The sequence below is a fragment of the Strongyloides ratti genome, assembly GCF_001040885.1.
Source record: "Strongyloides ratti genome assembly S_ratti_ED321, chromosome : 1".
NCBI lineage: Eukaryota > Metazoa > Nematoda > Chromadorea > Rhabditida > Strongyloididae > Strongyloides > Strongyloides ratti.
The window spans coordinates 316,309-332,009 of record NC_037307.1 but is presented as its reverse complement, the minus strand read 5'-3'; the positions used below and the strand labels follow the sequence as shown (position 1 = coordinate 332,009).

The 15,701-nt window shown below is 20.5% G+C and overlaps 1 protein-coding gene across 1 annotated transcript; it reads right to left on the bottom strand.

The window, feature by feature from the left end:
• Nucleotides 1-2,587: 2,587 nt before the first annotated feature.
• Nucleotides 2,588-8,077, bottom strand: SRAE_1000010500 (Hypothetical protein; the record flags this gene model as incomplete). The annotated part of the gene is made up of 3 exons (XM_024646899.1): nucleotides 2,588-2,647; nucleotides 2,688-7,657; nucleotides 7,711-8,077. 3 exons carry the CDS (start codon nucleotides 8,075-8,077, stop codon nucleotides 2,588-2,590), a joined length of 5,397 nt encoding a protein of 1,798 aa, XP_024501031.1.
• Nucleotides 8,078-15,701: the final 7,624 nt, after the last annotated feature.

The following is a 15,701-nucleotide window of genomic DNA, read 5'->3' as shown; positions in this document are numbered from 1 at the left end:
GATTTGACATTAATTTGATATTTTACAAAGTGTAAATAAAAAAATTAATTTTTATTAAGATATTTGTTTTTACCAATAGTTCCTTAAAAATCAAGGAGAACAACATTTATTTTATATATTTTTTTAAATTTAACAAAATTATAAATTTTTTATTCTAACTTTAAATCTTATTGAGAATCTCTTTTATAGTAAATGATGTACTGAATTAAATAAAATAAAATAAATAAAATATTTGAAAACTTTTTATAAAAATTTTATATAAAAATAAATTCTAAAATCATTTCTTTTTTTTTAATATTTATTTAATATGTTAGATAAAAATTTATATAAAATCATTATTGTATTTTCAAAAAAAAATTTTACATAAATCGAATATTCAAATTCCAAAAAAGTTTTTTTTTTGTCATATTTTTAGAGGTAAAGTCGAAAATCTAGAAAATTTTCAGCCAATTTTCATATCTCTGAAAATAATAAATTTATAGCTATGAAATTAACTTAACTTGACAAACTTTTGAATAGAAATCGAATAAAACTAGTTCTACTTTCATAGGATAATTATTTGATGAGATACTGAAAAGTCGGGAACAATGAATATTTTAGAAAAATTTCCGCCTTTCGTTATATCTCGCTTCATAATAAAGATAAATGAAATTAGATTTTTGCAATCGTCTTGTAATTAGTTTTTATATAGGGTCTACCTTCAAAATTTTTTTACATCTTTATTCATTTTCAAGATATAAAAAAATGGTGACAATGGATTACGCGCGAAAAAATACCAAGCATAGTATTTCAAGAACGGTTGGAAATTTGAAGATCTTTTTAACGTAGATTATGTCTAAAATTATGAAAGAAGCCCAGCGCATCAAATTTCATGGACCTGTAACTTATATAACTTGAGTTATCACTAAATTGTTAAAACTTTTTTTAAAACATATTTCTTATCATATCTTCATTTTTAGAAGTCCTATAAAGATGTGAATAGGCTTAATGAATTTCTCGTAAAAAATTGATCTAGAAAAAAGTATTTATTTTCAAAATTTACAATATTATCATAGAAATTGAAATTTACAAAAAAATATTCCCCAATTTCGCCCCTTAACTTTGAATCCTTATAACTCCTGAAATTTCAATTTTCAAATATTGTTGATTATATTCAAAATTCATCCCATTTCAAGGGCTATCGAATGAATATAGTAACATATTCAATTTCCAAAAAAAGTTGTTTTTCTTTGTATACATTTTTAGAGGTAAAGTCGAAAATCTAGAAAATTTTCAGCCAATTTTCATAATTCTGAAAATAATAAAGTTATAGCTATGAAATTAACTTAACTAGACCAATTTTTGAATAGAAATCGAATGAAACTAGTCCTATATTCATAGGATAAGTATTTGCTGAGATACTGAAAAGTCAGAAACAATGAATATTTTAGAAAAATTTCCGCCCTTGGTCATATCTCGCTTCAAAACCAAGATAAACGAAATCAGATTTCTGCAATCGTTTTCTAATGAGTTTTCAAGTGGGGTCTACCTTCAAAATATTTTTATACCTTAAACCACTTTCGAGATATAAAAAATGGTGACAATGGATTACGCGCGAAAAAATACCAAGCATAGTATTTCAAGAACGGTTGAAAATTTAAAAAAGTTTTCAACGTAGGGTATACCTTAAATTATGAAAGAAACCCAGCGCATCAAATATCATGGACCTGTGACTTCATTAACCTGAGTTATCACTAAATTGTTAAAACTTGTTTTAAAACATATTTCTTATCATATCTTCATTTTTAAAAGTCCTATAAAGATGTGAATAAGTTTAATGAATTTGTCGTAAAAAATTGATCTAGAAAAAAGTATTTATTTTCAAAATTTACAATATTATCATAGAAATTGAAATTTACAAAAAAATATTCCTCAATTTCACCCCTCAACTTTGAATCCTTATAACTCCTGAAATTTCAATTTTCAAATATTGTTGATTATATTCAAAATTCATCCTATTTCAAGGGCTATCGAATGAATATAGTAGTATATTCAATTTCCAAAAAAAGTTGTTTTTTTTTAATTACTTATTTTTTTTTATTTCTTTATTGTTTTAGTATAAAAATTTTTTATTAAATCAGCATTGTAATTTAAAAAAAAATACATACCTATAATTTTCAAATATTTAAAAATAATTTCTAGAACATCAGTGACTCTAAAATTAAGCCCCTTATTGATATATTTTATTTCTTTATATTAAATTTGTTAGATTAATTTTTTTTGCTTTTTTAAAAAAATTAAATAACAAATTTTTTTTTTAATTTTACATTTTTTTAATAATTAATTATATAATTATTTTTGTTATTTATATTTAAAATAGAAATGATTAAAAACATTCCATAATGATTAACTATTACATGAAGATAGAAAAATTTAATAAATACTTACTTATGTCTTTTAATAAATTAAAAAAAAAAGTATCTTTCTTTATTATATTTATAGAATAAAAAACATATTAACAAAAAGTTCAAACTTCGAATAATAAAAAATAATTAATAATACATAACAAAATAGTAACAATAATTTTAAAAATTACAACATTTAATATTTATATTCGTTTTGAAATGTTAACCTTTCTTAATGCATTTTTAGCTGCTGTTATAGAAGTCTAAAAATTAAAGTATTAATTAAAAAATATTTCAACTTACTTTAGATGGTTTTTCATTTATACTTATAGCAATACTATCACATTCTTGAATACTTCTAAATGTATCTCTATCTTCTGTAATGGTATCAGCAATTTCACTTAAACAACTTTTATCAACATCATCATCATCATCATCATCTACAAATTTTTCTGGTTCAGCTAATGTTGGAGTTTTAGCTTTTTCTTCTGTTTCTATATCTTGATTTTTATTTTTTTCATTTTTACTTCTACTTAAACTTCTCCTTACTCTTTCAACTAATTTAGAACCCATATTTTTGAAAGGATTTCTACCACCTCTTGGTGATTTTTCATAAGGTAAAGTAGAAGTATCTGTAAAAACAGACTTACTAGAAAGATCAGATGGAACATTTTTCATTGTTGGTTTAATTTTTAATAACTTTTTCTTAGATTCTTTATTTTCACTATTATCTACACTTTTTGATTTTCTAATACTAAAGAAACCTTTCTTATATGTTACTTTATTATCTAATGATTCAAATGCCATAGTCATAGCTTTAACAGATGGTGTTGTTCCTTTAGCTAATTCTTCTCTTCTCACTTTATATAAAATATTTGTTCCAGCACTACCAGAACGAGATGGGCAGGAACCATTTTGATAATCATCAAAGTCATCAGTTAATGTACCAGTACTTTTCATTCTTTCAAATTTATTTGGTAAAGCACTTTCAGACATACCATATCTATCATAACTAGCACTTCTAGCAATACTTCTAGGAATATAATGTATTCTTCCATTATTATCATACTCAACACAATAAGTTGTTGTTGTTGGTGGTGGATATTTTTTATTTGGTGATATACTTCTATGACTATATGATGTATTAACACCAGAATCATATTGTCCTTTATCATTTGTGGTATCAGTACTATATGAACAATGTGATAAATCTAAATTTGTAATTCTATTAAATGGTCTAACATAATTTATTGAACGTATTGATGTAGAATTTTGTGATAAATTATCGGAAATATTATCTATTCTATCAAATGTTGTATCAGAAGTAAGAAGAATTCCATTAGAGGTATCATCATCTCTCATTCCACCTAATATATTAATTATACCTTCAACATTTTCTTTATTTTCTTTATTAGATTGATCTTTAATAAATTTAAGTTGCTCCACAACAGATGTTAATTTATATTTTCTTGTCAATTTTTGTACTTCAGCTAATTGTAATGCTTGAATAAGACGTTCTTGATCAATTTGTAATGCTTCTTTAGCAGATAAAATAACTTCCTTATTTTGTAGTAAATTTTTCTGATCAATTTCTAATACTCTTATTTGTTCTTTTAATTCTTTAACAATTTTACTATAATCATTCTCTTTATGTCTTATTTCGTCATTTAATTGTTTAATTTTTAAGTTTAATCTATCAACTTCTTTTTTGAAAAATTTTTGATATTCACTATATTGTTTTTGAACAATTTCTCCTGCTTTTAAAGCTTCTTCTGCAATTTTTCTATCACCAGTTATTTGATTATCTTTACAACCATTTACAGAATTAGCTTTTAATATATGCGACTTCTCTACACTCCAAAGTTTTTTATCAGCATTATGAGCATCTTTACTTAATTTGAGATCAGTTTTAAGGCGATCCAAACCAATCTCTAGATCGTTTACTTTCTTTTCGGTTGCAACTAATTTTGCAGTTATCTCTGCATGTTTACTATTTTCTTTTTCAATTTTTTTTATTTCATTCTCTAATTTTTTTTGTAGTTGATTTATTCCTTCCTTATTATGATCTCTTTCTCGTCTAGCTTGTACTAATTGAGTTTGAAGTGTTTTATTAGTATTTTCCATTATATTCATTCTAGAAGTAAATTTTTGTTGTAAAGCATCAATTTCCATTGCTTTTATTTTATCAGCTTGTCTTAATTTATGATTTAATTCTTCTTTCTCTCTAGTCCATAACTGTTTATTTTTCATAACCTCTAACTCTAATTCATCTTTTTCCATTGTAGTTTTTACTAAATCATTTTCTAAAGTACAATTTCTTCTTTCACTTATTGTTATTTTTTCTCTTAATTCATTCAAAATACTTTGTTCAGCTGGTCTAGTGACTCTAATTATAGATGTACTGTTACTAAGTGTTGATTTACATTGTGAAATAGAATCACATTCTGAAATATCATCATTACTATGTTTAATAAGACTTTTTCTTAATGAATTTATTTCATTTTCTAATTTTTCTCTTTCTTTATTCCACATTATTTCTCTTCTTTGATGTGATTCTCTTAATTTTTCAATATCGGCTAATGTTTCTTCGGAACGTTTTCTTAAAGAACTCATCTCTAATTTAAATTTGCTTCTTTCTGCTTTTATTTTATCTTTTTCTGCTTCATAGATATTTTCTAATTTTTTATATTTTATTTCATACTCCTTCCATTTTTTCATTTCTTTTTCATTTTCAAGTATTTGTTTAAGTTTTTCTTGAATTTCTTGTGTTAACCTAATACATTTCATGTCTTTTTCACTAACAAGTTTATCCTTCTCAGAAAGATTTGTTTTAAATGATTCAATTAAATGTGTTTGTTCATTATATTTCTTCTTTTGATCGTCTAATTCTATTCTTAATTGTTCAACATCTTTTTCAAATTCTTTACGTTGCTTTTCAATTTCAATTGTCCAACGGTCTTCTGTTTGTAAAACTTGATTAGTTAAATCTTTATTTTTCTTTTTATAAAATTCAATTTCATTTTTTTGCTTGTCATTATTTTCAACTAATATTTTACATTCTTTACAATCATCTTCTTTTTTATTAACTTCAACATTACTACTAACATTTTTTCTATTAAATACTTCTGGATTAGCTAATTTATGGCTTTCTAATAATTTATGAACATTTATTAATTCATCCATAACATTACTTAATTCTGAAACAATAGCTGCACCAGTATCTTTAGATAAACTTCTCCTTCTTTCCTCTTTATTAGATGGTTCTAATTTTTCTACTTGTTTAAAAATTCTATTAGTTTGTGCTTCAATTGAAGCTAATACTTCACAACATTCTTCAATCTCATCACCAGAAGTTTGTTTATTTTTATTATCATTTATATTATAAGAAAGGTTACATTTTTTTTCACTTAATTTTCCCTCTAAATCTAATATTCTTTCATTTAAGGCATCCACAATATGATTGGTATTAGATGAATTTTTGGAAGGCGATGAGGCTCGCTTTACCAAGGCATTGTACCGGTCATTAGCTAAGGCAAGTTTATTAGTTAATACATCAACTTTTGAGGCTATTGATATTAATTTTTGATTATCACTTTTACCAATAATTTGTTTCATTTCCAATAGTTCACTTTCTAATTTTTTATTTTTTTCTTGTTCTTCACGTATTTGATTTTGAAGATAATTTTTTTCTTTATTTAATAATCCAGGAATTGGTGATTTTGGAGGACTTGAACGATTTGTAAAAGTACATATTTCATCTTTTAATTCTTCATTTTGTTTATTAATATTTTCAAGTATATTCATAAGACGTGTAATATCATTTTTAATATCAATATTTTGTGTATCACTTTTTTCGGCAATTTTTGCTAAAGCTTCTGCTTCTGCATGACTTTTCTTTGTTGTTTCGATTTCATATTCTAATAATTTTTTAGCTAAATTAATGTTTTTCTTTTCACTATTTTTGATTTTTTCTTTTAAATCTTGAATTTCTGTTAATAATTTTTCTTCTTTAACATCATTTAATGAATCACTGGCACTTCTTGTTATTGGAGGCCTATTTCTAGAACTTCCTATTTGTGACATTTTAGTTAATTTTCTTAATAATTCTTCATTCTCATTTTCTACATCATGTAACTTATTTTGAGTTCTTTTTAAATCTTCTTCTGTAAACTTTAATTGTTCTCTTAAATCAATTTCTCTTTCCAAAATATCTCTTATTTCTTTTGTAGCATCATTACCACATAATGTTGCTTCACTTAATTCTAAACTTGCTCTTTTAGCAGCTTGTTCAGCTTTATTACGTTGTTCTCTCCATTTATTTTGTGTTTGGAGTTCACGGACCTTTTCTTTTAAATAAAATATTTCATCTTCCATTTTGTAACGCTTTTGTTCAGCTGCCTCTAAATCAGTATGAAGTCGAACTGAAACTTCTTTAGCTATTCTTAATTCACTTTCAAGTTCTTTTAATTTAAATTGATCAACTTTTAAATTAACATTACTTTCAATATCATTTACTCCTTTAGAAGATAATATTTCTTTTAATTTCATCTCATAATTTTCTTTCTCTACCTGTAATTGATCTTTCAGCCTCTCTGTTTTTCTTAATTTAAATTGTAAAACACGACAATTTTTAGCATTTGTTTCTAATTCTTTTTGTAATTCACGAAATTCCTCTATTTCTTCCTCTCTATATTGATCCTGCATTTCTTCAATCTCTTGTTGTAATTCTCTTACTTCTCCTTTCAATGCCTCATTTTCTTGCATCAACTCATCACAAAGATTTTCTGTTGTTGTTAATTTTATTTCCATTTCATTTTCTTTTGGTACACTATTTTCAATTATTGGTACATTTTCTTGTAATTCTCTTAATTCACATTTTAATACTGTATTTTCATCTCTATAATCTTGTATTGTGTTTTCTGCTTCCAATAAACGTTCTTCTAAAAATTCAATTAAACTTTGTTCTGCCTCACTACCTTCAACGGTACCACGTTTTTGATTGACCCAACGATCTCTTTCATTTTTTAATTTTGTTACTTTTTCTGTTAATCGAGCTATTTCTCTTTGAAGGTCTTTTTTATCATCAACCATTAAACTATTAACAGGATTACCATCTTCTGTTGGTGTTACAGCTCTATCTTCATCATCCATTGAACCTGAAACAGCAGTGATCATTGATCTTGTATCTATATTTGAAATGATACTTTCAAAAGATTTTGCACTAGACAATCCTTTTGAATGGGCAGATTTATAGGACATCAAACTGGCAGTATCTAAAAATTATAATATTATATATCTAAAAATAATAATTTAATTAATATTTTACCTTCATCATTTTCATCACCTTCATTGGTGCCTTTTTCATTAAAACTTCTACGTTTTTCACTTTTAGAGGTAGTTAATGTATTAATATTTTCTTTTACTGTTTTTGTATTAGAAACATCACTCTTCGTTCGTGTAGCAACAATCTTTCCTGAAGGTCTTGAAATTCCACCATTTGTCAAGAGAGGTTCTTTATTACTTTTAACATCATTTATTAAATTTTTTGTTGTTGTATTATTTACTGAAAGACTATTAATATTTTCAATGTTTTCTATAATTGGATGTTTTGACTTTAATTTAAAACATTTTTTACACCGATCCTTAAGATAAGATTGTGGTTCGAAAAGGCTGCATTCTTCAGTATCAGCCATTCGTACAACTAAAATAATAATATAATTATATATATATATATTTTTTTTTTGTTGAATAAATAAAATATATTAAAAAAAATTAATATAAAATAAAAAGTATTTTTGTTATATTATATATACATTTTAAACAAGAGAACAACAAATGTTGATATTTTGTTTTGATAATTAAACTTATAAGATATCCTTAGAATCGACAAATTACAAGAGAGAGAAGGGATGTCAATAAAAACGGGTGTGTAAGAAAAAAAAATTTTTTTTTTTTGCTTACAAAATATAAATATTATCTTTTTAATAATTTATATTATCTTGGTCATAAATAAACTATTTTAAAATGAAGAAAGAAAAATATTTTTATAATAATAAGTAATACATATGTTAAAGTAATATAAATTTTAAAATTAAAAAGATTATACATTAATTGTTTATTTAAGTTTCAATTAACGTTATTTACCACCAAGTATATATAATAATATTGACTTTATGAAGTAAACCATAATATTTTTAAGATATGAAGGTAGTATATATTATGTTAAACAAAAATATAAGAATATGATATAAAATATGAAAATGGATTTTATAATGTCTCATAAGAAGATATGTATATATAAATTTAAATTTATATGTATATATTATGTAAGTGATTGAAATTCAATCTTAGCTTTGTTGTTGTACTCTAAAGTACTTTTAACAATCATAGTCATTAACAACGATACAACAGATTTTTGTTGATAAAATTTTTTTTTAATATGAAATTTAAAATAATATTATAGAAAAAAAAATTATTATTTTTGTTATTTATACTTAATACATTTTATAAAATGATCAGTATAAAATTGATTATTTGATTTTTATTAATATTTTTTAATAAAAATAAAAAGTAATAAAAAAAAATATAAAATAAAATTTGTTATAAAGAGAAGGATTTTGTAACCACTATAAAGTTACACATCTTCTTCTTCTTATTTACACTTACACATATTTTTCATTTTTTGTACTTTAACTACATCCAATATTTTTGTTTTAAATAAAAATATATTAAAATATTTAGAAAAAAATATATCTTAAAATTACTAATGCGATAGGTTAATAATAAAAAAAAATTTTTTATAAAATTTATTTTAAATATTTCACAAAATTTTAAATATTATTTATATATTTTATTATCACTTTTTTTTATCTGATATTTTAAATAATTTTTACCTAAAGATTTTACAACTTTTAGATTTTTTTTTTACTTTTCAAATAATATTTTTAAAAAAATGTGAGAATGTACTTAGAAAGTGAAACTTTTTAATGTATTTTTTTAATAAAAAAGTAATGTAAAAACACAAACTACTTTAGTTTAAGTTAATGGGAAAACTACTATGATAAACAACTAATTTTATTAATCAAAAAAGGATAAACTACAATTTTTATAAAAATAAAATCTAATATTTTTACTTTTTATTGGAAGTCCTCATTTTATCTAAATTTCCATCATTATCTTTCATTTGATAATGTGCTACATAAAAGATAATATATAACTATGTATATAATTGTATTTATTTATCTTATCACATTATAACAAATACTTATATAGTTATATATATATATCCTTAGTACATTGTAAGTAGTAGTTTGATTCAACATCATGTCATTTTAAAAAAAGGATAAATCTTTTTTCATTTATTTTTATATTTTAATTTTTTTCATTCTTTTTTATTATTTCATTTTAAGCAATACAAAAAAGAGATAAATTTTTCTTTTTTCAATAAGAAATGGCATATTTAAAAAAAAAAATAATAAAGAAATCAGATAATTAAATAACTTATTGAAATAATAGAAAATACTTTTGTTAAAAATTATGGATAATATATATGTGAAAAAAAAGTGTAATACATTATAATGATTGATCGAAATAACAATTCATTTAATATTTTATTCACATATTTTTTTTTTTGTTATATCTTATTTTAATATTAAAATACATATTTTATATCATTAACAATATTTCTTAAAATTTATTTTTATATATTTTTAGCCTACTAAATTATTTTCAATGGCGTTCTTTTTCTCATTTACATAGTGAAAAAAAAGAAAGATTTATTAAAAAGTGATTAGATGATATTTGGTGAATAAATAAGATATTTTAAAATATATAAAAACAATATATTATTATGTTTAATTATTTTCTAACTTATAAATAATGAATACATAATTATTTTAAGAAAATAAAAATGTTAGCAATTTTAGTTAAATTGTTGTTGAAAAAAAAAAATATATTTAAAATAAAAAAATAATCCCTCTAATGTAAAAAAATATGATGCAGGTCTAAAAACTATCCTATTTATTCATACATTTTTATTATAAATTCATAATAAAGAAAGTTTTGTTGATAAAGGAAGTTCATGAAAATAGAAAAAAAATTAGATTATACTTAATGGGTGGGGGACCAAACACATACATATATAATGTATATTTTGGTTGTTAAATGTAGATAAAAGCAACAGAATATTATAATAAATTACTCATATGTTATAATGTAGATAAATAAATATTTTTAAATATATATTATATTGTTTTTTTTTTACTATTGTTATTTATCAAAATAAAAATAGAATTAAAAGAAAAATTAATATATTAGAAAAAATGTTAATATACTAAATAAAATTTATAAAATAATGGAGTGTTCCAAATTTTATACTCATCAATATATAATTGATCTTGTTAAGCATTCATAGTTAACAGAAAGGATCACTTCATTCTCATATCACCACTTTTAACTGTCATTTGTAATAAAATATCTTAACAGTACATATTTATCTCACTATTTTAAGTTTAATAAGATGAAAAGGAGTAAGATATAGGTTAAATTTATAAATATATTTTAATATATTTAAGCATTTTTATTTTTCTATCCAAAGTAAGAAAAAGTATAACACTTATTGATGGGAAGTTAAAAGTTTAAAGTATTTTATGAAGAATTTAAAATAATAGGTGATTATTAAAGATATTGAGAGATGTCAATAAGTGATAATCAAAAATTGTTATTAATATTGTTAAGTTAAATAGAACAATTGTAAAAAAGAAATGGCACAGTTAGGTCAAAAGTGATTTGTCCTTATAACTAAAAGCAATAAGAAAAATTAGTTTATAAATGATAAAGATAAAAAGGGGGTAATAAAATGATTGGAACGTAGTTATTATTAAGAAACCTAATGATTTGGTAATGATCACAGATATAAACAAATAAAATTTGTTACAATGAAATAAGAGAAACTTTAAGATTAAATTACTGTAATTGAGTAAAAATTGTTTAAATAAATATAATGGTAAGTTTATTAAAAATATATATTAAAGATAGCAAAATTTTATATATAACTTTAATTAAATTAAAATGGGATAAAATATAAAAAAAATAAATTAAATTTTTTTTTTATAACTTTCATAATTTTAATTTTAAAAGTGTTAAAAAGTTTATTATTAAAAGCAGATGTTATAGTGAAAATATGAGTAAAAAAAAGTAAAAATGAAGTATAATTTTCTAGTGAATTATTAATAATTTTTATTAACTTTTATTGATATCTTTTTCTTGCAGTGATTAATCAAAATTATAAAAAGTTTGATTTCTGGTCTAATGATAAGCAAGTAATTTTTAAAAGTAATATTTCACAATATTTTTTATGTCAATTGTTCTTTTACAATATTTTTATTGTTAATAATTAAAATAGCTAATCAAATATCAATAAGTGGTTGTTATAAAATTAACTAATAAAACTTTTTCTTTCCGTTATTTTATATAAATATATATTATATATATTATGTGTCATATTGTGTAGACAAAAAGAAGTATTAATATTTGTAATATTCTTTAAAATTTAAAAAAAAAAAATTTAGGTACTAAATAATATAACGTAACTTAATAAACATAAATATTATAGTTTAATTACTTAACAAAATTTGAAGTGACCAGATTAACTAGAATTTTTTGATGTTTATAAATATAAATATAAGAGTACAAGATTATAGTTTAATGAAATTGATACTTTAAAATAATATTTTATAATAAATTAACAACTTTGTAATAAAATGATTGCTAATAAATATATATTTACCTCAGGATATAAAGTTAATATAATGGAATACAATAAGTTATTTTACTGGAAAGTAATATTATTTATTTTTATAATGTTAATGATTATCACTTGTTGTAATAATATAACTATAAAATATAATATAACAAAATAACTATAAATTTTATAAATTTTTATATTATTTAATATTTTAGAAAAAGAGAAAATAAAACATCATCATAGCATCTTTGTTAGATTTATTAAGAAATAATTATATTACCCTTCCTTAAAAGAAGATACTTTTAAAAGAGGAAGGATAAAAAAGAAGAAAAAAAAAAAGATAAAAAGTAGAAATAACACAATAACTTTTTTATAACTTTTATTTTGTATAAAAAGAAATAATAAAAGACAAAAAGGTTATTTATTTTTATATTTTATATAATTTTTTTTTTGGTAATTTCTCATAATATCAACAAATAAATATCAAAATAAACTTTTAGTTGTCATTTGAGTAAAAATAAATGTTTAACAAGTTATCATGCTCTAACAAACATTAAACTTTTATTTTGTATATATATATATAGTAAAAATTTAAAAATGCTATTCCATTATAAAACATCAAAAATAAACTACAAACATCTTTGGGGTATACGTAATCATTTATATATTTTTTCCCACATATATCTTTAAAATTTTATAACTTCAATTTTTTTTCTACAAAATACTTTTAGAATTATTTATCATTATATACATATAAAGAAATGTAAGTATTTATATCTAACTAAATCTCTCATTATATTGTAACTAAAAAATTACTTATAACTATTTAATATATTTCTTTTATTTTAATTTATATTTTTTTTATACTTACCTTTTTTAAAAAATTTTAAACTAATAAGAATGTTAAACATTTCTGCTATTTTATCAATCCTTTTTAAAGGGTAGATACGGAAAATATAAAAAAATATAGAATAATATATATAATACAATCTTTTTCTATTATTTTTTCTTTATCTGTAATTTAAAAAAAAAATACTTAAATAAGAATATTTATTATATTATATATTGATACATTATACAAAATGAAATATTTGTTAAAAGTACTTTCACAAACTTTTATATATGAAAATAAATTTTTTTCATAATCTTTTTTTGATTTATTTAAAAAAAAAGAAAGTAATAATGTTAACTTTAACTAAAAATGTTTATATTAAAAGAAACTGGTGAAAAAAATTTATCATTTTTTATAGAATTATATTTTTTTTATCAAAAATGTTTATTACTTAAAAATCATGAATTATTTTTATTTAACTTTTTTTTTCCTATTTTTTTTTGTATTATTTGTCATTCCTAAAATATATTAAAAATTTTTGATTTTTTATTATAATAACTTTATTTGAAACTTGATTTAATTATTATCTCATTTTATATTTAAAATATTATTTTATTATAAGAATAGTTGTTAAAAAATAGATAGAAAAATTATAAAATAATAAAAATGAATATTGAAAGAATTGTTGGGTAAAAGTTAAAGAAACAATAAAAATTTTTATGAATAAAACGTTAAATATATAAACAGATGTGTTATTTTCTTATATGTTATGAAATTATTTATCAATGAAAGTTAAAATAAAATATGATCATTACCTTTGTAATGATAATTTTTTTTTAAATTAATATTAATTAAAATAATTAAATAGTTATTTTATTTTATAAAATTTTTTTTGTTGCTTGAAATATTGTTAGTATTTAATCTTTGTTCTTCTTTATCTATATTGTAGATAATTGAACCTCCTTAATAACATAATACAATTATTAAACATACGTAAATAGATAAATATATCACTTTATTTCAAGTCTTTTATATTCTTTATTTTATAAAATTAGTTAAAAATTGAGTTGAAAAATTAGAAAGTACTTAAGAATGTAAATATAGAAAGGAAAACAAAAATATATATTAAGGTACTTCAAAACAACAATTAATTTTAAATACATCAATTTTTCAATGGATGTTAAAGAAGTGATAAAAATACTATTTGTCAATTAAATTTTTTTTCATAAATCGGTGAAATAATTTTCTATTACTTATTTATTAAGACAATCATTAAAAGAAGAGTTAATATTAAAAATGAAAAGCATTTTACTATTTAAATGTTAAAGTTTTATTTATCATGGTATTATAAATTAAAAAAATTATAGTTAATAATTTTTAATATTTACCATTAAAATTTTAAACTAAAATTTGTAATTTAATAAAATCACAAATATAGTACTAAAATATTTAACTCAAAATTACTCTAAAAAAATATTTTTTTTTATTTTTCAATTTTTATTATATAAATTAGACAATTGTTAAAGAAGTAAATTCAATTATTTTATTTCATCATACAGAGATAATTTTTAAAAAGATTGATAATGATAATTGAACAAACCATTTGTCTTTCAGCAAAAAAAAAAACAATTAAAAAAGCTTAAAAAGTATATAGAAATCTTATTCTTTTTTTCACTACTAAATTTAATATATTTAGACATATTTTTTTTATTTTCTTATATTATTTTGTTATATTTTTTAATGAAAATTGAAATATTACTTAGGTACGTGCATATCATCAAATTTGTCTTTTAACAAGATGAATTATGCCAATTTTTTTACCACAAAAACATTTTAGACATTTTGTGTTTTAATACTTATTCATTTTTACTATTTACATGAATGTCAAATTTTTTACTTTAACTACAAAAAAAATGTTTGATATTTAAATATAATCCCTATTTTTTTAAACATATTGTATATTGATGTATAAAAATATCCTATAAATGTCCCATCGGAACTGATTAAAAAAATAAATGCATATAGTATAACATATAAAATAAAATCAATGTTATATATTTACATTTATTAATAAAAATTTAAAAAGAGTTAAAATGGAAGAGACAAAATAAAATATTTATACTTATTGAAAATTATCAAAAAGTAATCTTACAAGTCTAAAAAATATTTTTTTTTTAAAATTCTTATATTTATCATGAATTTAAAATATCCTAGATTATGGTATTAGGAAAGTATAAATTATTCAACGAAAAATAAATGTATTAAATGCAACTCGTTTTATTTAGTTCGAATAACCCATTAACGAATAAAATTATCAGTATTAATATCACATTAAAAATATCATTCTTTTAATAATTGTCTTTTGTATAATAGATACATTTTTTTAAAAATAAAACTTTTTTTCTTTATCAAAACTTTCAAGTAATGAATGAGTTAAAATAAAAATTCAAACTGTTATCAATTGTTAGATGTTTGGTAATTCAATTAATATTATAGAAAATTTCTTTACATTTAGAAAAGATAAATTTTATAAAAAAATAAGATTTTAAAAGCTTGTAAAAACAATTTTACGTAATATATCAACATAAAAGTGCATTAAAAATAATTGTAAATGTCACAATATCAATGATGAATATTTAATTTTAAAGGATATTTTTTGTTATCTATCGAGGATTACATAAATCCGAATAATAATAGCATATATATCTAATGTTATCATATTAATTGCAATTGTATTTAC